The 26,523-nt window shown below is 38.6% G+C and overlaps 1 protein-coding gene across 3 annotated transcripts in view; it reads left to right on the plus strand.

Moving 5' to 3' along the window:
- Positions 1-26,523, plus strand: part of CLCN5 (chloride voltage-gated channel 5) — a 159,773-nt gene that overhangs the window by 104,141 nt on the left and 29,109 nt on the right. For all 3 annotated transcript variants that reach the window (XR_013825586.1, XM_079909645.1, XM_079909644.1), the window contains one exon: positions 9,039-9,185. Coding sequence is in view for 2 of the 3 variants with exons in the window: in XM_079909645.1 (XP_079765771.1) it covers positions 9,039-9,185 (147 nt within the window). In the remaining variant the exon portion in view is untranslated. The remainder of the gene's footprint in view (positions 1-9,038; positions 9,186-26,523) is intronic.

Below are 26,523 nucleotides of genomic sequence, written 5' to 3' on the forward strand. Positions count from 1 at the left end.
GAGGATGAGAATGAGAACTTCCAAGCTCCTTATTACATTCTTGACCAGAAATCCTCCTTTAATCTTTACTTGAATATGTGCATCCACCTTTTTTATTACCTTTATCAATGATGACACAGATTTGTTCCTCTGTTCTTTTCACTTCATTTTATTACATACATTCCCTGATGCAAAATGTTATTTATTTTACTACATATTAATTAATCCATTTTGTATGTGTCCATGGTCAGAAATAACTTTGCCTGTCCACCACATCTGGAATGAATATACTATTCTGTGTTATTTTAAAAATCAACCCTAAAAAAACCCATTTGGAATTTATCACAATGTGGTATATGTTGTAATTGTACATTGTTTTCCATTTTGATATCTAGCAATCCCTCAACTATTTACTAAAAAGTGGTTGATCCTTTCCTTATAGTTGTGTTGCTTCTGGTTTATCAGCTATTAAGTTCGTAAAATAGTGCGTGTCCACTGCTAGAATCTCTATTCTTAATCCAGTGCCATAAGGTTTTGATGATTGTTTCTTTGTAGAAGATTAAAATCTGACAGGTTATGTTTGCCATATTTACTTAAGAAAATATATACACTAGTATCCTTGCCTACTTATTCTTCCAGGTAAAGTTCACTATCAATCTTTCAAGTTATCTAAAGGATGCCATAGGGACTCTAGATTAATATATAGTTGTAATACAATTCAGATTGGTGTCTGTTTTGTTCTTACTATATTTAGACTTTCTATCCATGAGCATGATACTTCTTTGTTGATTTATGTCATTCTTTTTTTCCTCCTACTTGGATTTTATAAATTTTACAGTAATATTGTGTTTCAAGTGTATGTCTCTATCATAAATAAATTATTGTATTTTCTAGTTCTGTGATAGTACATGGGAATGCAGTTGTTTTTTTGTCTATTTGCCTTATAATTTCTGAATTCATTTATTACCTTTAGTTATTTTTAGTTAATATTTTTAGAGCTGTATAGATATGTATTCATGCAATCCAAACATCAAAATATATTTCTTCCTTTCCTATATGCATTCTTCACTTTTTTCCTCTTAAAGTTTTCTTTTACCATGTTAAATATAATAGGCAACAGGAGGCATCATTATCTTCCTGTATTAAGGGGAATGAGATTTTGCTTCTTGGTTTTAATTAAAATTTTCTGTATCATGTCAAGAAACAAATTTTCCACCTGGAATATTTTTAAAATATTTTAATCTGGAATAAATATAAACTTTTAAAATCTGTTCTTGACATCTGTTGAGATAATTATGGCTTTTAAAATTTTATCTGTTAGTCTGATAAATGATGTCGACAATTTCCCTTGTGATATCAGTCTTGTGTTCTTGGAATAAACTCTCCTTATTTATAGTAGGCAAATCTTTCAATGTAATGCTATATTTCAGTTTCTTAAAGTTTATTTTGGTGTTTTACTCATATATTCCAAAGTGAAAGTGATCTATAAAATATGAGTGGTGTCTTTGTCAGGCCTGGCAGGCTCTTGTCCTTGAACTTCAGGGTGCTTCTCTAGCCATCTTATTTGTCACTCTTGAAAGCCTTTCTATCAGAGTGTTACCATATTTGAAGAATCTCTGAGGGAATTCCCTGGTGGTCTAGTGGTTAGGACTTGGCACTTTCACTGCAGGGGCCTGGGTTCGATCCCTGGTTGGGGAACTAAGATCCCACAATCTATGTGGCACAGCCAAAAAAAAAAAGAAAGAAAGAAAGAAAGAATTTCTGAGATAAAACCAAAGAAATGCTAAGGGACAATAGCATATTATTGTTTCAATTTTAATTTCTCTGAATTTTTAAAACCCCTTTCCCCGTTTTCTTTAATAAATTATCTACTTACCAATATCTTTTGCCCTTTCATCTGTTGGGATTCAGTTTTAATGATTTGAACAATCTCTTTATATATCAAGGCTATTTCTCCTTTGGAAAAATATTTATAGGAAATATTAGTTTGCTTCACTTCCACTTCCTTCATCTGTCAACACGGTCTCATCTGACTGGTTTGTCCTCTTCCTCCTTCTTACCAGTCATGAGTGTTGCCCAAGTATGGTTTCTCCATTCTGTGTTCTTTCTCTCCTTTAACAATTCTCAAAGAGTGGTCTGTGCTTCCTGAGACCCTGTCATGGGGTCTGCAAAATCAAAACTATTTTCATATTAATATTAAGATTTTCTTTGCCTTTTTCATTCTCATTTTCTCATGAATATGCAGTGGAGTTTTCTAGAGGCTGTATGACAGGTGCTGATGTCATTGCTCTGATGGCTAATGGAATATGTGTCCTCTTAAGGCAGACATTAAAAAGATTTGTGGGAATTCTCTGGTGGTCCAGTGGTTAGGACTCTGAGCTTCCACTGCAGGGGGCCCGGGTTCGAACCCTGGTCAGGTAACTAAGATCTTGCAAGCAGCGTGGTGAGGCCAATAAATAAATAAAAGTAAGAATAAAAAATTTAAAAATCTAAAAAATTAAAAAATAAAAAGATTTGCAAAATGCCTCTCACTAATTTTTTTTGGAAAATATAGATTTTTTTTCCAAAAGTTAACATAAACATATAATGGGAGGAGTATTATTATATTTAAATACATTAATAAATATTTATTTTGAACATTTCTGGGGTTTGATTTCTAATTCAGTAAATATCTATAGATAGAACCCCTATAAATACAAGCTCTTTAGGTCCCTCAATAATTTTGAGGACTAAAGGGATCCTGAGACCAAAAAATTTGAGAACTGCTGTTCTCGTACTGCCTGCTCTGAGTTCTGTTTTTTCTCATAACCCCTACTTGTCTGTGAGGATGACTCCCAGATGAAGACCACACTGTGAGAAGAAGCATTGTTATTTCCTCCTGGAACTTTTTACTTGAAATTTTGACAGGTAGAGAAGGTGACTTGGGTTAGGATTGGCCCAAACCTCTGAAATAAGGCACCTCAGAGACTACTGTCCAAGATTTGCATTTCATTTCTGCCTCTCAAAATAAAGTAACTAAAACTGGAATCGGAGTATAATCTAGATTATTTACTGAGCTCTCTTTGTGTCAGGCATTTAGGAATACAGATTTAAGGTACCCTGTCCTCAAGTAGCTCAAAGTATAGTGGGTAGAAAAAGGGTGATTTTATGTATGTGCCAGTTCTTGTCACCTTCAATGTTATACTTAGGATTGACTTAATGTTCTTTCTTTTAAATGATAAGACAATACTTGTATCTTGGTAGGTTGTATAATGCCTCTCTTACCCTTTTTTCCTTTTGCATCCTCCCTTTTCCACATTTGTGGTATCTGGCATATTACGTACATGGAATGCCATGTGCAGGTCAACAGTTATCGTTCTTGAACCAAAATAAGAAATAGAAAAGTTTATTGCTTCTTTGTGTTTGTTAGCATTGGAATATGTGACATACTTTATATTTTTATTTGAAGGGTTGTGTGTATCAGCCTGCCCATTGGTTTATACATTTGCTTTTGCCAAATGGGCTAGTTGAGATGGAGGTATTAATTTGTTTGTACCAACATGTGTTGCTGTCACTAGTTAAACAAGATGCTAGTATGCCATACCACAAATTAGCACCATCCCACCCCATCCCCACCTGGCTCTTTCAGTACAGCTGTTGGGAATATGCACTCCTCCTCCCCTTTTCCCCCTTCTTCCTCCATCCTAAATGACCTACGTTGAAACTGGAAGTGGTGAACTGCCTTCCTAGCCTTTTCATCCTCTCTCTTCCAGTCCACTGCTGCCACACTTACCTCCTAAAGTTATGTTTTTATCATGTTGCTCCTCAAAAACTACAGCGACTCCATTGGCTTCCCAACCATTTGCTCACATACAGCTACCCTGTCCTCTAGTCAAGCACAGATGCCAGCCTCATTCTCATCTCAAGCCTTTGGCCATTTTGTTTCCTGGTCCTCGAATACCTTCTTTCCTCCATGAAGGCTTCTCTAGCTTACAATCTCCCTTCCATTTTCTAAATGCCAGTTTCACTTTTATTCTAGCAGTTTAACACTTAGCTGTTGTATAATTACATTATGTGGAAGTTTCCTCCCCAACTAGATAATAAATTCTTGAGAGCAGTGACAGGGTAACAGATGTTTTTTGTATCCTTAATCCTCTACCCTCATAGTGCAAGGCATAGATTTATTGAGTATTGGCTATGTAAATATGTTGACTGGCTATTAACCATTCCTCCCCAACTAGAATCCTCCTCAATAAGCATTTATTGAATACCTTCTCTGGAACAACACTAGAGTTGTTAAGACCACAAAAATGAGAAGGATACGGTGTAGTCACAAGACTCAAGTGGAAGAGATTATGCAATCAGCATAGATGTCTGAACAAAGGGAGTGTTGAGGAAAAGCTTGTATGAGCTGGCCCGAGATGGATTGAAGGGGATTTCACCAGGCTAAAAAGAGGATGGGGGCTGGGTGGGATTTCAGATAGAATATATGGCCTGAGCAAAGGTATGGAGGTGTTAAAGTACATGGCCTATGTGGAGTATAACAAATCTATGGCAGGAGGTAAGTCTGTCTGGGTAGATGGGATCTAGATTTGATAGGGCTCTGAATACCATACAAAGAAATGTAAACTTGACCCAAAAGGCAATGGGGAACCAGCTTATGATTTTAAGCAAGAAGGTGACAAAAGGCACTGAAAGTGTCAGCTATGTAATGCAGATATCAACCAAACATTTTTCCCTGTTTGCCCTCCCCCCATAACCCTTCCTTGTATGACGAGCCCTATAGTAATCCACTAGTTGGGATAATAAATCCTGTTACTTTGTTCCTGGTCTACCCTAAATTCCGGCTGACCTCAGGCTTGTGACCATCTAGAGGTTTGATTTATTCCAGATGTGCCATTCTCTGGACTGACATGTCATAGGGAAGCCCCAGAGTGTTATGGAAAGAGCAATAGGCTTGGAGTTCAACTAAATGCAGGATCAAATCTCAACTTGGAGGAACTTTAAATTATTTCCTCATTATTCTGCTGCTTTAACTTTTTGTCTGGAACTTTTTTATATCTGCAAAATAAAACCAACTACTACCAGAATGGATTATCCACGGGCAAAATATCACTTTGAGTTTTACTGATTATGTTCTTTTTCTTTGTTGAACTCCAGTTTGTTGCATCTGTTTTGCTTGATCTGCTTGCTGCTTCTAATTTTCTTTTGTTGACCCTTTATTTCTATGTACTTATTAAGGAAGCACTTTATAACCCAAACACTGAACCAGATAACTGTTCCATGAAATGTTTGAAATGAGGCAGCTCAATTTAGCTGGGTTGTTCTGTGTCAGTGGGTTACAGGAAGGAGTTTGTAAGGTCCTAATGGGGAAACGGAAGAGTTTTCCAGCTTCTCCTTTGTTGAGTCTTCATCTTGTAGCGTCATTATTTTGTTTTAATGAATTCCCAGAACAATAGGTACACCTTCTGAAAATATGACTACAGGACATATTCCAAAGCCAAATATAAATTATTTTTGGACTCCCCATACTTTTTCTTCCTATGATTTGTGTGGCTAATGTAGAGTTGCTGAAACTGTGTATTTTAAATCATTTCCTGAATGAAGCACATAACCAGTGAAGAGAGAGGGAAAGGATTCTGCATCATTTTGCAAATTTTCTTGCCTACTTTCAGTGCTAGTCACTGGAATTCACAGGCGTTGGATGAATTTAAACAGAAAGAAAATCTCTCAAGTTCTTCTCATCAGCTAAAATGGTGCTCGTTTTCCGTTAAGATTTCTAGAAACCTGGAATACCTACTTTTGAGATTGCTTTTATAGGTTCGTTGAACGTAGTAAATCCCAGAGTTAGACAAATATTAAGTGCAACTATTGACTCTGATGCCACCTACATTTAAAAGGGAAAGTTGATATGAGGGGTGAGGGCAGGAAACATGCTTTGTTTGGATTTTGTTATTTGTGTTTAGGCTAATGTTATTTCTGCTTGTTTTTCATTTTCATCCTGTTGAGTTTGAAGCAGCAACGGAAGTGTCAAATGGAATTCTTGGGAATTAAGGACTGGAGCTTGAGATAGAGATGAGGGCTAGAGATAGTAGGTTTCCTTAAAGGATAAGATAAAGTAACTCAGAGTAAGGCAGGTAAGGATCTGCTATCTCAGTCAGATCAAGAACAAAATAGAGAGACTAATTTTTTTCTTAAATAAAGATTAAAGACACTTCCTCCTGGATGACAGGAGGGAAGACTGAGAGATTCAGAATTTCCTGTGTGTCGTTGGTAATAGGAAAAACCTGCTAAGGATCCCTGGTAGTCAGGTTAGACTTGGAAGCAGCGGCAGAGTCCGCTTTTTCACCCTCTTGCTTAGAATCATAATTCAGAGGAATTCGTGTAAGTGCATTTTTGCAGGTGTGCTCAGAGAAGGGGCGTGAAGGAAGCAGGATAGAGCAGGAGGAAGAGTCTAGCGAGGATGAAGGATTGGCTGGCAGCGAGGGAGCTGGGCTGAAGATGCAAAGCATGGATTCTTAGTATCCTAGGAAACATTTGATCCACATAGGAAGGTTAGAGGTTTTGTAGCTGAGGGAATGGTTTTATGATAGATAATTTTCTAAATTATTAGTACCTCTGGGTAAATGACCCTACCGTCTCCACCTGACCATATGTCACCATGGAAGCATGGTAATGTTCCTGGAGAACCTGTTGTTTAGATTCATGTCTGCACAGAGTTCAAGCTATTGGTGTATACTAAAGAATGTTGTTGAGAATGTGTTTCTTTTATTTATATTCATCCTTATCCATAAGTGAATGGCAGATTTCCCTTAGAATATCTGTTCTCTTGATTTCAGTCATCACCTTGATGTTGATAACTCCCAAGTCTTTGCCTCTCAATCTTCATCTCATTTGGCCTACCCAGCATCATTTCTGTATCTGTCCCACTATCCCACAATGCTTCATACATAATAGGTGGTTCATAAATGTCACTCATGCTGACCTCCTCCTTCAGGCTGACCTCTTTATCATAAGTGAGATGTTGTGAAATTGAACACATGATTTGGAGCTTACCGTCTTTTAAAAACACTAACTGGGCAAGTTACTTAGTCTCTCTGAGCTTTGGTTTCCTCATCTGCACTAGGAGTGCTAATGCCACAGCTTAGGAACGCTGGAAAAATTAAGTGAAAGCGTTCACTTTAAGCGCATGGCCCAGGGCCTGAAAATTAATTGAAGTCCTGGTAAATGTTGCTTATTTCTCCTTTATGCTCAATGTTTAAAATATTTAATTTAACTGCTGTGATTCCAATTTTTTTTAGGCCTAACATTTAATTAATTAATTTTAAATTAATTAATTAATTAACTATGGCTGCTCAGGGTCATCATTGCAGTGCACGGGCTTCTCTAGTTGTGGCGTACGGGCTCTCCAGTTGCAGTATGTGGGATCTTAGTTCCCCGACCAGGGATCAAACCCGGGCTCCCTGCATTGGGAGCACAGAGTCTTAACCACTGGACCACCAGGGAAGTCCCCCTAAAGTTTAATTTAACGTATTTGGTATTTACCACATTCTTGCACATAATTCTGATAACCCAGAGTAAGAAGTTTCTTAAAAGAGTATTATTTAGGGCTTCCCTGGTGGTGCAGTGGTTAAGAATCCGCCTGCCAATGCAGGGGACACGGGTTCGAGCCCTGGTCCGGGAAGATCCCACGTGCCATAGAGCAGCTAAGCCTGTGCACCACAACTACTGAGCCTGTGTCTGGAGCCCGTGAGCCACAACTACCGAGCCCGCTTGCCACAACTTCTGAAGCCCGCGCGCCTGAAGCCCGTGCTCCAGAACAAGAGAAGCCACCACAATGAGAAGCCCACACACCACGACGAAGAGGCACCCCCGCTCACTGCAACTAGAGAAAGCCTGCACACAGCAACAAAGACCCAATGCAGCCAAAAATAAAATGAATGAATGAATGAATGAAATTTTAAAAAATAGTATTATTTGCCTAATCGAATAGAACTTTGCTGGCTATGAAACTTGATCAAGATTTCATCAAAAACTGGGGTGATGGTGGTGCAGGGCTAAAGTTGGCTGTAATGCTGTTTTTCTTTTTTTTTTTTTAAATGATCAATATACTAAGATTTTTTTGAATAAAATTTTATGATCTGAAGATTCCCACTTGGGATGTGGAAAGTGTTTCATCTTTAGTATTAAATTCTTGAGCAGAGAACAACATTGAACAGCACAGTATGCCTCTTTTTCCCAGTATTTCTGTGCATCTATATTGTGTTAAGAACTCTGGGAGAGCCGGAGGCATAAAATAATATTTTTCCACTCCCAGATGGCTAGCACATTTCTGAATACTGCTGTCTAGTTTTTATTTCAGATTTTTATTGTGAACTTCCATGAGTTTTGTATGCATGTCCTCATTTGATTTGCTTATTTGCAATGGTTCTCAAAAAACCAATATCAACTACATTGTAAGGGTAGTGGTATGTTATATCTGGAGGGTAACTGACTATGCTAAGTAGTTTGTGTGTCTATACTGTCAAAGTAAGAGCACGAAAGAGGACATACGAATAAGTGGTAACCCAAAAGGTGAAAACTACCCAAATGTCCATCAACTGATAAATGGATAAATAAAATGTGGTATATCCATACAATGGGTGTTATTCAGTTCTAAAAAGGAATGTCATACTGATACATGCTACAGCATGGATGAGCCTTGAGAAAATTATGAGAAGTGAAAGAAGCCAGACACAAAAGCCCACATCTTATATGATTACATTTATATGAAATATCCAGAATCAGCAAATCACAGACACAGAAAGAGAACAGAGGTTATAAGGGGCTGGGGTGGGAGGGAGATGGGGAGTTATGTTTACTGGGTAGCAAGTTTCTGTTTGAGATAATGAAAAATTTCTGGAAATGGATAGTGATGATTGCACATCATTGTAAATGTGCTAAATGCTACTGAATTGCCAGTTTAAAATGGTTTAAATGGTAAATTTTATGTTATGTGTATTTACCACAATAAAAAAAGAATAAGTGGTAAGGGACTTGGAAATCATTGTAATAAGCCTCCTGTTTTTTTTTCTGTACAGGAGCCATGGATAACAGAGGCTTTCAGCAGGGGAGTTTCAATAGCTTCCAGAGCAGCTCCAGTGATGAGGACTTGATGGACATACCAGGGACAGCTATGGATTTCTCCATGAGAGATGATGTTCCTCCCTTAGATGGAGAAATAGAAGGTATCATTACTGCTGATGACAATTTATCTTTTTAAAAGTTATTTCCAATGTACATACAATAACATTTATTTATCTCCTGGCACACAGTCCTATGAATTTTAACACATGTGTAGATACTTGTAATCACCACCACTGACAGGATAAGAACAGTTCAACACCCCCAAAGCATTCCTTCTTATTACCCTTTGCAGTCAGTCCTCCCTGACCCCCAAGCCCTGGTAACCACTGATTTGTTCTCTGTCCCATAGTTTTTCCTTTCTGAGAATGTCATATACATGGAGTCACATAGTTTCAACTTTTGAGACTGACTTCATTCACTCAGCTTAATGCCTTGGAGATTCATTTAAGTTGTTCATTCCTTTCTCTTGCTGAGTAGTATACCCCGGAGTGGGATCACTGGATTGTGTGATAAATGTATGCTGAACTTTGTAAGTAACTGCCAAACCATTTTTCAGAGTGGCTGTACCATTTTGCATCTGAACTAGCCATGTATGGTAGTTCTTCCACTTGTTCTGCTCTTAGTATTTTCAGTAATTTTAATTTTAACCGTTCTAACAGCTATGTAGTGTTATCTCATCATGGTTTTAATTTCATTTCCCTAACGGTTTATGATGTTGAACATCATTTCATGTGCTCATCTGCCAACCTTATATCCTCTTCGATGAAGTGTCTGTTCAAATCCTTTCCCCTTTTTATAATTGTTTTCTTATTATCTGGAATATATTTATAAAATGAGAATTCCCCTTATCTATTATTTGGTTATGCAGTAACATCATTCTCTTCATTGGCTGCATACAATTTCATGGTATAGCTGTACCATAGTTTACTTAACCAAGCTTCTATTGTTGCACATTTCAGTTGCTTCCAATCTCTTGCTATTACAAACAATGCCACAATGGACAACCATGTGCGTGTGTGTGTGTGTGTGTGTGTGTGTGTGTGTGTGTGTCTTTTAAGTGTATGAGAGCATTTCTGTAGCATGAGTGTGTAAGAGTGCTTATTTCCCCTTTCACCAGCCTTGCTGGTGCTAAATATTATAATTCTTTTTTCATCTTTACAATATGATAAATAAATAAATACATCCCTATTATTGTTTTAATTTTCAATTTTTAAAATTAATGAGCTTGAGCATATTTTCATGTTTATTAACCATTTAAATTTCTTTTTCTGGGGAATTCCCTGGTGGTCCAGTGGTTAGGACTTTGCACTGTCACTGCCGAGGGCTTGAGTTCAATCCCTGGTCAGGGAACTAAAACCCCACAAGCTGTGCGGTATGGCCAAAAAAAATTCTTTTTCTGGAAGTTTCCTGTTCATATGATGTTCCTATTTTTCTAATGGGCTGATTATCTTTTCTTATTTTCTCTCACACTTTTTTTTTTGTTGTTGCGGTATGCAGGCCTCTCACTGTTGTGGCCTCTACCATTGCAGAGCACAGGCTCCGGATGCGCAGGCTCAGCGGCCATGGCTCACGGGCCCAGCCGCTCCACGGCATGTGGGATCTTCCCGGACCGGGGCACGAACCCGTGTCCCCTGCATCGGCAGGTGGACGCTCAACCACTGTGCCACCAGGGAAGCCCTTTTCTTATTTTTTTATAAGAGCCCTTTATATTATTATTATTAATCTTTTGTCTAATGTAGGTTGAATATGTATATTTTCTATTTCTGGTTTGCTTTTGTTAACTTTGTTTTTTTTTAATCTACAAATATTTTAAAATTTTTGTATAGCTAGGTATATAACCCTTTTATGACTTCTGAGTTTCTTGTTGTAATTAGAAAGGACTGTATCACTTTAAGATTAAATTTATATACTTTATTGTCTGGTTCTTTAAGTGATTGGGATTGCCATTCTCAAAGTGAAATCAGGGGACAAGAAACTACTGTCAGAATTCATTATTTAGCAAATTTGTATTAAGGGCCTATGACATTACAGATATTTTGCTAGGTTCTGGGAATTAGCAAGGCTTTAAGGCACCATCCCTGCCTTCATGAAGTTGATTCTAGCTAGCCTAACAGACACATAAGTACTTATGATAGTACCTACCTACCTACCTACCTCTTAAGAGTTGTTTTCAGGATTAAATGAGATAATAACATATAAAGTGCTTATGTACCCAGCATAGAGTTAATGCTCAATAAAATGTTAGCTATCATAATCATCAGCATTATTATGTCTATTATAACCCTATATTACAAGGACTTAGCAGAGGATGCATTCTCTCTCTCTCTCTCTCTCTCTCTCTCTCTCTCTCTGTGTGTGTGTGTGTGTGTGTGTGTGTGTGTGTGTGTGTAGGATTGGAAAAAATTTCACAGAAAAGGTGTGTTTGAGAAGGGCCTTGAAAGGTAAATTATTTGGTAGGAGGAAGAGCATTTGAGGCAGAAAGCAAGCTTTTACAGAGATAGCAACAGGCATAATATACAGAGGTATAAAAAGACAGAATATAAGCCCAAATAAGTAAATTGGGGCCTGAATGTCATGCTGAGAAGTTTGAATTAACCTTATTGTCACTGTGAGGACAAAACTCCTTCACATACTCATTCAACAAATACTTTTCGAGCACCTGGTATGAACCAGGTACTGCTATAGGCACTGGGAATACAGTGGCAGGATTAACATAGATAAGATGCAAGCTGATCTGGAATTTAGATCTAGTTGGGTAAATAAACAGATTCTCTAGTTAATTACACATTGTGATAAGTTTGAGGATGGAAATAAACTGAATGATAATAGATGATAACTGGGGAATACCACAATAGTTGGAAAGGTCAGGGAAGGCTCCTCTGAGGGGAGGTGCCCAACTTGGGATGAATATACAGGTAAGAAAACCACAGGTTCAAAAGGATAACAAGAAATTTGCCTGGTAAAGGTACCTCAGGGCAGTGACAGTAGAAGAGAGCCCCTGAATTTAAAGTTCATAAAAGAAAGGTACTCATGGTTTGGTATTTAGTGGGTTTTCCTATTTGCCTACTAATATAAAAGGGACATGTGTGTGTCATGTCCATTTATGAGTACTTACAACCACAGTGAGTCAGTCATACCAATTACTGGCTCTAGTGAAGTGGTCAGTTAGGGTATCCATTAGCTTAAACTGGCTACCTCTACTTAAGCCTTCTGGCTAAACCAGAGTGGTTTAGCATAGTTACCATCATTGCTTCTAATGAAAAATGATTTCATATGGCATCTGTATGACCAAAGTAGTTTTTCTGTGTTCACGTTGCTCTGGGTAGGTGATTGGGGCAAGTATCCATTATTCCTATTTAATAAACTAGAAAACTGAGGCAGACAAGATTTTGACATTGCTTATGATTGTGGAATATAGTTTTAGGTGAGTAGTCCTTCATCACTTATCACTAGCCTTTACAGGAGAATTACTACTTGTGGCTTCCAACGTCTGACCGTATAATAATGAGGCTGTTTTCCATGAGCCACACACAAAAATCAGTCCACTTACAATACTCCGTAGTGTTATAATTTTCTTGCTTTGCTTTTTAATTGTTCTTATTTTATTTAATGTTTTCACATGGGATTTCCTAGTGAACACAACAACAGAAAAAAAAGGTCATAAAGTCCTTGGTATTTGGTGGTGAAACTGTGCATAAAATATTACACTTTGTACCAGGCACAATGGCACGTACTAAAAAGATTAGTTAAAAGGAGCTTGAAAGGCAGTAGAAGTGGTCCTTGTTTTCCAGATGGCTGGAGGGATTGATTTATGAGTAATGAATAAATAAATTATGCATGTCATGGTTAAATGCATCTGAGGTAGTGTTATAGTAGTCTGTAAATTAGAAGAAACATAAACACAGAGATCTGAAAGAAGGGGAGGAGGAGGCAAATAGAAAAAGGGTTTGAGTAACAGGAAGAAATTCAGAGCTATTCTCATAGTCCATCTGTTCTCACTTGCCTGCCTCCGCAGCCTGGAACTCCTGGTCAGCAATTCAGCGATTCATTCATTTATGGAACACCCAGATACGAACTGTGTTGTTTTGGTAACGTTCTTCGATTCTCTTTTCCCCCTCGCTTCCTTGTCTTTCTACCTAGCATGCCTTGCTGCTACTCCCTAACTGTAGAATGAGGAGACATTCCTGGCAGAAAGAGCAGCACAGGTAAAGGCACATAGCAGCATGAGAGAGCGTCCTCTGCTCAAGAAACAGAGTCTGTATGTCTGAGGCCTGAGACTCCAAGGGTGGGGATGGTGAGAGTTGGAGCAGGATATAGGCTGGGTGATCTAGTTAGAAATCTAGGTGGGGTCCAGATTGTCTGTGCTTTTGGACCTCATCTTGTAACCAAGGAGTCACCAAATGATTTAAAAGCAGAGGAATGATGTGATCAGATTGGTGTTTTAGAGAATTATGGCAGTGTGGAAGATAGGTTCAGGGGAAGAGTATGCTGGAGACTGGAAGACCAGTTAAACTGTTAGTTTTGAACAATCTAGGCAAAAGAGCAAAGGCCTGAATTAGGACAGCAGGAAATGGAGAGGGGGAAAGAATAAGTTCTGGAGAAATTTCAGAGTGGGGATCAATAGGACCAATTAGACATGGAGAATAAACCAGAAGAGACACAGATGACTTCAAAGCCCAGGTGGAGCATGAGCAGGCCATTTCCCTCTCACGTGTGAGAACATGCCCAGACCACCCCTGCCAGCCTCAGCATAACCTCCCGATGTCCCAGGGAAGGGAAAAATCTTTTAAAATGAAAAACATGACGGTGCATGAAATCCACCATGGAAGCTGTGAAACAGTTCTGTTTGTTCTGCCCCGCTGTAAAGAAAGATCATAGTATTCCTTCAGAGAGAAACAGAAAACATCTTAGGCTTCAGCTCATGGAGAATCCTCCCTTCATCATCTCAGTTAGGCTCTCCCAAACTGACTCATTTGTGTGGATGGTGCCAGGAGGAGAAGGAAAGGGAATTTGGGAACCGTCACCCTCATAATATTCAAACTTCCCTAAACGCTTAGCCTAGGAGAATGGCAATTGTTATCGCTGCTTTTTGAGCTTGAAAAAAAGAAAAAGTAGCCCTTATCAAAAGCTCCGTGGGGCCATAAACCTCACCTGTTTTAATATGCTGACCCCATAAAATGAGGCCTATGGTTATGGTCCATAGGCTTTAAAGGCTTCCTTTAGGTTCTTTAATGGGAAAATACCCGGTCAGATTTCAGAATGTATGCCCTCTAATCTCTCCCCCATTTATATATTTATATTTTTGTCTTAAGTATATGTTTTATTCAGGTCTACTGAGTTTTTACCGAATGTCCCATCCAGGACACCGCATTACATTTAGTTGTCGTGTCTCCTCGGGCTCCTCTTGGCTGTGTTGGTTTCTTAAGACTTTCTTTGTATTTGGTGACCTTTGACAGTTTTGAGGATTACTGGCCAGGTATTTGTAGAATGTTGCTAAGTTGGGATTTGTTTGATGTTTTTCTCATAATTGGACTGGGGCTTGGGGGAAGACTAGAGGTAAAGTGTCATTCTTACCACATCATATCAAAGGTATATACCATCAATATGACTCATCACTGCTGATGTTCACCTTGATCACGTGGCTGAGGTAGTGTTTGTCAGTTTTCTCCCCTGTGAAGTTACTCTTTTTTCATCCTTTCCATAATGTGTTCTTTGATTAAGGAAGTCACTGCGTAGCTGACACTTAAGAATAAGGAAGTTATTCTCTACCTCCTTGAGGGTGAAGTATCTACAAACACTATTTGGAATTGTTCTTCATCGGAGATTTCTCTATTCTCAGTTATTTATTCATTCACTTATTTATATCAGTAGGGACTCATCTGTTTAATACTTTGGGCTATAATCCATTATTACTTTATTTTATTCAAATTTTTCTAACTTTGCATTTGGAGCTCTTTCAATTGGCTCTGTCTCCCTTTGATGTATCCCTGTCACTGTGCAGGTTTCTTAAGCACTTATTTACTTTCTGGTACTACAATATGCTCCAGGCCCATGTTATATACTTCCTGCCTCAGTCCTAGAATCAGCCATTTCTCCAAGGAGCCCTAGTTCCTTTCAGCGGAGATTGGTATTAGAAAGCAAGATCTGGGCAGGAGGTGTGCTTTTTTCTGTTGGGGCGTTGTTGCTTCTAGGTCCTCTCAGTAAGGAAATATAAATATATGTGTATTCTGACCCATGTATTTACACATACCTGTAAATAGATTATCTGTATGTAACTATCTGCATCTATATTAAGCTAAACATGAGATCATACTGGTGTCTCTAACTGTAATCCGTTACCACAGGGATCATTCTTGCCTCCTCCCCTTGCTTGTCTGTAACCTTCCCCTCCAGGTAGTGAGAAACGTGGCTCCCACCATCCACCATCCAATATTTAACTGTTCATTTCCAGTGTATGTGCATGGTTTCAAATTGTTAACCCATACCCTCCGTGGGAAACTACTTTATCAACTACAGTAAAGTGCTTATACAAAATTCTTTTACCTTTAGTCTTACAAACTCCACTCATTTCCAGTTACTTGGGTCAGCATCTTTTTCCTTTAGTGAGGCTGTTTCACAAATTTGTGATATAATTGGATTCTTTTGCCACATTCTGCATTCCATCCTGAGATTTTCTTTTTAATTGCATACATTAAGGTTCACTCTTTGTGCTGTAAAACTCTATAGATTTTGGCAAATGCATAGTGACATGTATCCACTATTACAGTATCATGCAGAATAGTTTCACTGCCCTAAAAAATCTCCTGTGTCTTACCTATTCAGCATCCTTTCTTCTGAGTCCCTGGCAACCATTGATCCGTTTTCATCTTTATAAATTTGTCTTTTCCAGAATGTCTTTATAAATGGAATCATACAGTACATAGACTTTTCAGATTGGCTTCCTTCACTTAGCAGTATGCATTTAAGGTTCTTTCATGTCTTTGTGTGGATTGATAGCTCGTTCCTTTTCATCCCTAAATAATATTCCATTGTCTGGATATACCACAGTTTGTCTATTCATTCACCTACCTACTATAGGACATCTTGGTTTCTTCCAACTTTTGGCAATTATGACTAAAGATGCTACAAACATCTGTGTGTAGTTTTTCCTGTGGGCGTTAAGTTTTCAAGTCAGTTGGGTAAATATATAAATGCAATTTCTGGATTATATGGTAAGACTATGTTTGGTTTTATAAGAAATTGCCTAACTGTCTTCTAAAGTGGCTGTACCATCTTGTATTCCCAGCAGCAATGAATGAGAGTTCCTGTAATTCCACATCCTTGTGAGCAATTGGTATTGTCAGTGTTTTAGGTTTTAGCCATTCTAATAGGTGTGTAGTGGGAACTTGTTGTTAATTTGCATTACCCTAATGACAGATGATGTTGAGCATCTTTTCATTTGCTATTTGCCATCTGTATGTTTTCTCTGGTGATGTTCAGATCTTTTGATTTTAGCTCTTCTTTTCTAATATACACATTTAATATTATAAATTTCTAAGTACTGCTTTTTGCTGTATCCCACAAATTTTGTTATGTTGTATTTTCATTTTCATTTACTTCAAAATGTTTTAAAATTTGTCTTCAGACTTCTTTGACCCATGGGTTATTTGGAAGTATGTTGCTTAATTTCCAGGTATTTAGTCATTTTCCAGCTATTTTTCTGTTACTGGTTTCTAGTTTAATTCCCTTGTGTTAAGATTTATGTTAAACTGGCTAGGAGTTGGGCTTTGTTTAATGTTTGGTGTAATTATTAGTGCCAGGGGTTAAATTCCTGTAGTGTCCTTGTTTTTGTCTTCTCTCTTGATTTTGAGTTTCCTTAAGTACAATTCCTTGAAAGAGATTCTGTGTCTTGCAGCTGTAATCCACTGTTATTAAGATATGGGAGCCCCATTGGTGTGGTTGTATGGTATGGGGGAGCAGGTTATTTTATAATCTTCTGATTAAATTGCATTGTCTGTTGGACCTGTGTCTTGTGTCTTTAACCTTCACAAAGTGTAATCCGGTGTTATAGCTTTTTGTTCTCCCTGCCCCCTACTCCTGTCTCTGACCTCAGCATTCCCAGCCCATTTCCAGGAAGCCCAGACCCCTACTGACTTTGCTTTTTTTCCCTTAAGTGAGACGGGTTACGGCTGGAGAGGGAAGAATGCCCTTCCCCCAACTGGGATAAGGCTCAGGCAAAGTATTTTCCCCTGGAGCATAGGCCTTTGTTACAGAGACAGGTCTGGCCTATTTCACAATGATAGCTCTTCACTTCTTCTCTGAGCTAGGAGGACATGTTTCTTAGCTCTTCATTTTGAGAACTTGGTAGGGTTCCTGGAGATAAAAGCCACCGAAGTATAGGCTCAGGAGATCCTTACTCTCACACAAGTCCACACACAGCCTTCAGCAATTCATCAAAGTTGCCTTTAAGTAGCCCTACCAGTTATGGTTCTAGCAGTTTCTACTCCAGGTAAGCAGATCTCTCTGTGTCTTTTTGGATAAGCCTGTCTCTTCAGATTTGGGGGTCAGAGTTTCCCTTGCAGCAATTCTCCGGTGGGTCCAAGAAAAGTTATTGATTTTTTAGTTTGTCTAGCTTTTTCTTGCTGTACGAATGGGAGCAACAACTTTTTTGTTTTTTTAATTGAAGTATAGTTAATTTATAATGTTGTATTAGTTTCAAGTATACAGCAAGACAATTTCTGAGCTTTTTACTTGCCAGAGCTGAATCTGGAAGCTCCCCGTTTATTTTCTAATTAGTGAGACCACTTTGGTCCCCTCTCAAAGGGAGAAAAAAATTAGAGGGCGTTTGGCCTCTAATAAATCCTGAGTGGATTATTATGAACCTCACCTTCTTCCAATTTATGGCATTATGTGGTAGATGAGAGGGTTGCTGTGATGTTTCAGGAGTGTGTGCTGGGTGTTTCCGGGGTCTGTGGCTAGCAGGTACTCCAGAGGTACCGTGGCCATGTTGGTATAGTTCTAGTTAGGCACAGACTGGAAGTGTTGGGTCCCAGGTTGTGCTCTACTTCATCTCTCAGCTGAATCTTACTTTCCTAAGGATTGGTAGTACCATTTATTGATCTTGCCAGAAGGGTATTCTGTGATAACTCTGCAATCAAAATACCATTTGGAATTCCTCAAAGCTAATGTCTTCTCAGAAGTCATTCAACACAATGTACGAATAACCCACAAATAATCATTGCTAAAATTATAGAGTACGAGAGTTGGAAAGGACCGTAAAAATCATACATGCTGATATGCCCTCATTTTTGCGATGGGGAACCTGAAACCCACAGAGATCAAGACAGTTGCCCAGGGTGACACAGTTAGTGAGTTATGGAGCTAGGGTTGGAATCTGTATCTTCTCACTGCTGGACAATGGATCTGATCACAAAGACTTCCTTCCTTCCTTCCTTCCTTCCTTCCCTTCCCTTCCCTTCCCTCCCCTCCCCTCCCCTCTTTCTTTCCTTTCTGCATTGGGTCTTCATTGCTGTGCGTGGGCTTTCTCTAGTTACGGCAAGTGGGGGCTACTCTTCGTTGCAGTGTGCGGGCTTCTCATTGCGGTGGCTTCTCTTGTTGCGGAGCACAGGCTCTAGGTGTGTGGGCTTAAGCAGTTGTGGCACGTGGGCTCAGTAGTGGTGGCTCACAGGCTCTAGAGCACAGGCTCAGTAGTTGTGGCGCACGGGCTTAGTTGCTCCATGGCATGTGGGATTTTCCCAGACCAGGGATGGAACCTGTGTCCCTTGCATTGGCAGGAGGATTCTTAACCGCACTGTGTCACCAGGGAAGTCCTCCCATTGACTTCCATGTAAAAATTTAGTTAAGTCATCTTCCTCTTGGTGCTTTCCTCCTAGTGTTCTACAGAAACTGTCACCTGCTTTGTTTCTAAATACCCCAGTGGTCTGCCTCTCAGAATGGAAGTCTTCCCTTTGCAATGTCTTGTCTCTACTCTTCTAGCTGCATTATCATTATTTTTATTTTTAGAAACACTTATATAACACATAAATACACGTCACTGTTAAAGATTCAAACAATACACATGTATATAAAATGTGAAAGTTCCCTCACTACTTCCCACTCCAGAGATAACCCTTCAAAATAACTCAGTTATGACCCTTTCAATTCTTTTTCTATCAAGTTAACACAGAGACACACACTTTAATTTTTTTAAAAAATCTACTTATTATTTTGTAACTTGCTTTTATCACATAGTAAGTTTGGGAGATTTTTCTATTTCAGTACACATCAGTCTACTTCTATCCTTATGCTATTCCCCCATTACTGGACTCTTTCATTGTTTCCAGTGCTGCAGTGAATAGCATACATACATTGGTGTGCACAGGTACAAGTGTTTCCTTAAGAGCAATTCCTAGGTTATGTGTGTGTGTGTGTGTGTGTGTGTGTGTGTGTGTGTGTGTGTTTAACTGTTTTGTTTTTTTTTTTGTCCATGACATCACACTATTCCCATGAATCCAAGAAGAATCTCCTACTTGGTATTTCCTCTCTTGAAGTTTTTTCTCCTGCTAAAGAATAGTTGCTAATCTTTTTTCCCCAACTTCCTTTTGGAGATTAATAGAGAGAAACCAATGCAGACTCAATATAGAAGAACTGGAGAAATGCTGCTTCTAAAATAATAAGCACAAGTAGTCACACAGGATCGTGCTAGCCAAAAGCTTTCTCAATACTCTGGTATGGAATGTGCATTTTAGAGCAGGGTTTCCCTACCCATTACATTTACCAGTCTTCTTGTCAGTCCCTTTTATGTATAAATCTGAGAAGGAAGGAATGAAAAACAAGTAATGGAACAGAGGGCTATTTTCTTTATGTGGACAACCCTCTCAGCAACATTGTCAAACCTATCCCCTCTACTTCTATTTCTACATTGATTTTGTACAGTGGGGGTCTGCAGATATCAAGCCATACTCCTCAAGCTATTTTTCCTAACACTGGTAACTCTGGCAATTAGCACCCTGGCTCCACTGGTAATGAAAGTGATTTGGGTGGGGAACTTCCGCATTAGAGTAGATGCTGGGAATAGAAGGCACAAAAGGTACACTGTCAAGCAAATGTCTACAACCCAGTGGGGGCAGAGCTGTATCCAATGGGAACCAAGGAGTCTGAAGGTGGTATAAGAATCTAGATTCACGCATATCTTGAAAGCCTTTTCCCTATCCCTTTCTCCCATGCCCCACCTTCCTATATACTTCTCATGGCCCTCACACTTCATTTTAATAGTACATATCATAGATTCATTATTGTTTTTGCAGTCCCGTTCCCCACCTCTCTCACCACCTCTCTGATTGTCTAGCTCAGCAGAGCTGGGATAGAGAGTTTCCTCTTTGTTGTCCTTCCTGCCTCTTAGCTTCACATTTTAACGTGCTGTGAGCAGGAACCAAGCAGTCAGTCCTTAAATGAAATGGGTGCAGGGTGACAGTCAAAACAACACAGGCACTGACCCGTCAGATTGGATGTCAGATATAGCTGCGGGTAGTGTTCTGGAGCCTCCTAGTGTTCCAGCTGCTGCATCATGGGAAAGTTCAGGAGCCTTGGGGGGGATGGTTGTGGGGGAGGAGAGTCCTTGGGAAAGAGTAGTTACTTATCTACAGCCACAGGTATTTCACTGTTTAACAACCAGTATGGCTGTACAGATGTGTATCAATGGAATAGTCACCCTGAATAAGTGTCCTGGGGCCGAACTAAGGTAGTATATTAAAACATAACATGGTCCTGTGACATTCTCCAGGGCTTACATAGGAAGACATTTGCTTTTCAGGGCAATCCCCTGGCGGTCCAGTGGTCAGGACTCTGTTATTTCATTGCTGTGGTCCTGGGTTCAATACTGTAAGCCGCAGGGCGGTGTGGCCGGGGCGGGGGGGAGGGGGGGGAAAGCATTTGCTTTTCAGCCACTGGGTTTCGGTAAGTGGGGAAGCAAAATGGAGGCACAAGTTGATATATAGAAAGGTCCTAAAAATGTTGACTAATTATTGGGGCTTCAACTGTAATGTATTCTCAAACGTAGAGATGAATGGAATGTGAAAGGGTTCATGGCTTATTGGGAGATCTGGAATGGATGAACCAGTACAAGAAGGGAAAAGGGTGCAGGTATGGAAGTGAGAAGTGGCTCATAATAGACCCTTAGTACTTGCTGTTGAATGAAGGTACAGTTTAAAAGATTGCAGGATGAATATCTGCTGATGTGTGCTAGGTCGAGTGTTGACTTTTTTGTACACGTGCTTTTAGCCTTGCAAAAATACAATATATCCCTGTAAAAACTGAAATACATTCTAAAAATGGAACTATTTTCAAGTCCTGTGATACGTACCAATAGCCCTGCTCCATTTCTTTGAGTGCTTATTTCTTTCTTTAGGCTGCTGCCAATAAGTGAGCCCTCATGCAGCTGTGGTTATTGCTAAAGCAGTACTTCAGGGTGCACGAGGTTTCCTTCTATCCTCTTTCCCCTTGTGTCTTTGTTAGTGTTTAACTAATTCACTTAATCAGTTACTGTTCAGGTCCCCAGGGAAATGTCTAATGGCATATTGGTTAGGGATTGAAATAAACATTATTCTCAAATTGGAGTTTCTTTTCTTGTATTTTAAGGGGTTTTCCAGTTTTAAGCATCATGTGATTTTTAGAAAAAAATTAGAAAGTGGTTTCCATAAAGGAAAATGAGCTAAATACATTCATTTATATGCCTCCTCATTCAAGCAGTGTGCTTTTAAACACCCATTAATTAAGTTTTTAGACCTAAGTGTAACTTACCGGGAAAGCTGTTTCAAGGTTGACTTATTTTTCTGACTTGTTTTTTGTACGTTTTTTCCCAGACTCAAGCAATCCAGGTTAGCTCTTGGGTGACTTTTATCATTTAAGAGCTAGATGTACTTTAACCTGAATCATTTTCCTGCTAGAGCATTAAATCATTTTAAATATAACTTACTTTGAAGGGCACACTATGCCTTCAAAAACCTAAGTTTTACTTTTTTTTTTTTTGTATAGAGGCAAGAATCTAGAGTTGCCTAATAAGCACCCCAATCTGATATTTAGGGTCGTTGTTTAATTTTACTCTTCTTCCCTTGGTAGAGTATTTACACACCAGAAGCTTAAATCTTTTAATTCCTTTTTTTTTTTTTTTTTGGTACGCGGGCCTCTCACTGTTGTGGCCTCTCCCTTTGCGGAGCGCAGGCTCAGCGGCCATGTCTCACGGGTCCAGCCGCTCCGTGGCATGTGGGATCTTCCCGGACAGGGGCACAAACCCGTGTCCCCTGCATCGGCAGGCGGACTCTCAACCACTGCGCCACCAGGGAAGCCCGCCTTTTGTGTTTTACTACTCTCTTTGTACCTCAGTAGTTGGTCCTGAATGGAATAATCTCTACTGCCATTCCTGACAACTTAGTTTTATGACATTAATATTTCTTTCTGCTAAGTAATAAAAATGCTAAGAAAAGAAACCAATTGGATGTGGAATAAGACCCACAGCTTAAGCTGTTTGTCATCAAGTCAGATATAGATACCTCTGTGAAAGAGTGCAAACAGTTTCATCCCTCTCATTGGTAAAACCTTAAAAAATTAGCAGTGTCATTGTCATCATCCTTATTATACATTTAAAAATATTTTTTTCCAAAGTGGTTGGAAAAATATTTCAAAATCTTTTTTTTAAACAACACTGCTCTCTTTTGTAAAAATTTACTTATTTAAAAAAATAAAATAATTTTTTCCTATTCTAAAAATTATAATGAATATCTTACAATTCCTAGTCCACACTTGTGCCAAATGCTCATTAAGTGGTCTTCCTATGTTGAAAGTTTTAAAAACATTGTTGTACGAGCCACTAACGTGTTAGAAACAGAAAATGATCTGATCAGATCTGTGTTCCACAAAGATAACTCTGTTTGTCCCCAAATATTAACTTTATCATTGTGGTTTTATCATAGGATGCATTAAAAATTGGTAAGCATTTCTTTCTCTTATTTCCATAATAATATGTTGACCTGGCAGTCTGTATAAAGAAACATGTGCTAGAGATTACAAATTTGGCAGAGAAGGGAATAGAGGGGTAGAAAAGAGTAAAAGAAGTATGTCAAATTCTGAATACCAGTGCCTCATTTCTTTTTTTTTTAAATTGAAGTATAGTTGATTTACGATGTTGTGTTAGTTTCTAGTGTACAGCAAAGTGATTCATATATATTTTGGGGGGGATGGGAGAGAATTTTACTACATTCACCAAGTTAAAGGACAAGAACATACTGTAAACACAACTTAAAACAATTTAGAATCATAAGCAAAAAGTGAGGTAGACTGACTACTAAAATTCACCAAATTTTGGTTAAGAAAATTTTACAATAATGAAGTAACACAGGTGCCTCCTTTTCTAAAAAATCACAAAAAGCAATTGCATAAATTACAGCCAAAAAAATACAACAATTCTCATTGTAATTTTAGTGTGTGTGTGTGTGTGTGTGTGTGTGTGTGTGTGTGTGTGTATTCCTTTTCAGATTCTTTTCCCTTATAGGTTATTACAAAATATTGAGTATAGTTCCCTGTGCTACACAGTAAGTCCGTGTTGGTTATCAATTTTATATATAGTAATGTGTATCTGCTAATCCCAAACTCCTAATTTATCCCCCTCTCCTTCCCCTTTAGTAACCATAAGTTTGTTTTCTATGTCTGTGAGTCTGTTTTAATTTTGTAAATAAATTCATTTGTATCATTTTTTAGATTCCACATATAAGTGATATCATATGCTATTTGTCTTTCTCTGAGTTACTTCACTTAGTCTGATAATCTCTAGGTCCACCCACGTTGCTACAAATCCAGTGCCTCATTTCTTAATCTGAATTGTAATTAAATCTCATTTTAGTATGAGGACTGTGTCATGGCTATCAGCCCTCTAATTTTCAAAAGAGGTAAATTTACATGGAATAAAAAAGTTCCTCCCCTAGAAGCACTGATGGAGTATTTGAAAAACACATGAACTTTCATCAGAAGTTATTGACATGGTACTGGTTATGCAATCCAATCACTGTACATTGAAGAACTACACACTTTTTAAGTACCAAAAAGATAGTATCTTAAAGTATAAAATAATCTAAAAAGATAATGTAAATCTTATTAAAGTAAGTTAATTCTGTAGTGGTCTTCAGATACTATAGGCAGAATCCTATTGAGTAAAGAATAACTTTGAAGGAGGCTTGTGAGGTTGGCCCTGTCATCCTCTCTAAGTAAGATATACATACTTTTCTAAAAGTGTAATTGTATAAGACAGTCACACTTGGGCCATAGGTTTTGCTTTTTAAGCTTTTTAGTTCTTTGCCACAATACTTTCCATTGCCACTTCATTTTACTTCTCATTAGTGCTAGGTTAGTTCATCAAGAGACTGAGATGTCATCATATATGGTGATATATGATGGACGGACCAAAAGCATACAGGTTCCATGAAGCGCCTCACATTTCCTAAGGTTTTGTTGTACTGACATTTCAGGATGCATTGGGCGTTAAGAACTGATGAGAGTAATCACAACATTTGAAAGCCCTACATTCAGGTCTGATTATTGGAGCACACTGACTAGATTAATGTTCAACAGTGGCTGTTCTGTGGATTCACGTAAGGAGTTCGGAGATGGCAGGTTTTTTCTTTTCTTTTTTCCAGTTCTATTGAGAAATAATTGACATACATCACTGTATAAGTTTAAGGCATACAGCAGGATGCTTTGATTTACATATATTGTGAAATGATTACCACAGTAGGTTCAGCTAACATCCATCTTCTCATATAGATACAATAAAAGGAAAAGAAAGAAAAGAAAAAAGGAAAAAGTTTTCTCCTTGTGATGAGAACTCTTAGGATTTACTCTCTTAACAACTTTCCTATATATCATACAGCAGTGGTAGGTATAGTGAGAGATGGCAATTTCATTCTTCTTTACTGGACTAGCCTTACTGCACAGTTTATTAAAACCTGCTTAAAAATAGCCTTTGGAATAAGACAAGAGAAGGGAAAGCCTTTGAAACAATGCAACTGTAGTAGTGAATTAATTTTCATGGCTGAAATAGCTACTTTTACTCAGGTTGGATTAATGAGATCAGACTTGATGTTGCTTTCTAGGTAGAGCACTACCACTAACACGCCTCATTTTCTCGACTGCTTTCTGAGTTTTCAAAGTTACTAGGTGGTATTAAAGAACTGACTTTGTATAGTAAGTTCATATGTGGTTCAGTTTTTCATAATTTTCTCTATGATGTGTGCAGAGAAAGACATAAAACATGTGTGTACAGTTTAAAGAATAATTATAATGTGAATACTCAGGTAACCCCTGCCCGGATTAAGAAAAATTGCCAGCCTTCCAGAAGCCCCACCCTCATCATGTGCTCCATCCAGATGGCGACCCCCTCTCTCCTCTGGTTTTACTTCTGGCTTTATTGTCTTTACTTCTGTCATTTTCTTGCTTCTCTTTGGAATGTAGTCACTTACATTTGTGTCCTAAAATGATATAATTTAGGTTTGGCTGACTTTGAATTTACATGAATAGAATCATATTATGTGCTCTCTTGTGTCCAGCATCTGTCACTCATTTCACTTATTTAGCTTGTTACATTTGTGAGATTTTATCTGTTATTGGTATCCAGTGCCCTTTTTTAAAAAGCCTTTCTATATTTGCCTGTCTCCCCTGCCTCGTTTTTTTTTTTTTAAACTTAGGGTCTCTGTAACTCTAAATGCTTTCCGATATTTCTACTTTGCCTTCATAGATTTCCTGCTAAATGAGGTCTGAAAACTAAAACTTCTGGATCCCAGTTTTCTGAACTGACCTGACTGCCCCAAGTTTGATGACATTTGTTTAGATGAGACTACATCTTTAAGGCTTCTGTGCTCGGTTAAAAATCTTCCTTTCTCCAAGGCTGGTCCAAGGGTCTGGTCACGTGATTCCAACGGTGACATCACATTCTGACCGCCAGGGAACACTGGTGGTTCTTTAGGTGGCGTTTGTTCCTGTGAAAGGCAGAGAATGCAGCAAGTGCCCTTCTAAAGCAGTTCAGACAGGGGCTCCTTCTGTAAAAGCTCCTCAACCTAAATGAGCAAATGCGGGCTGCCAAGGTTATTTCTTCCTTGAGGCAGAAAAAAAGAAAGCTGTGATTGAAGGTAAGCAGACTTGAGCCTGGCCAAGGACCGAAGCGTGACCCCAGGGAGAAGGGGATCTGGAGAATCACAAGCAGTCTGTTGTCGGATTCTAATCACTGCCTGCTCTTTTAGAGCTGCCTGACAATTTGCATTTATAATAGGAGACTATCTACAAAGAAGGATGATGCAGTGCTCATGTTACCTAGTGATGTAATAGGGTTTTTTCTTTCCTGTTAGGAAGCTTGTTGCAGATCTTCATTTTGTCTTAATATTCTTCCAGCTGGGGGCCTCATTTGATATACAGCGTAAC

This window comes from Stenella coeruleoalba (genome assembly GCF_951394435.1).
Source record: "Stenella coeruleoalba genome assembly, chromosome: X".
NCBI lineage: Eukaryota > Metazoa > Chordata > Mammalia > Artiodactyla > Delphinidae > Stenella > Stenella coeruleoalba.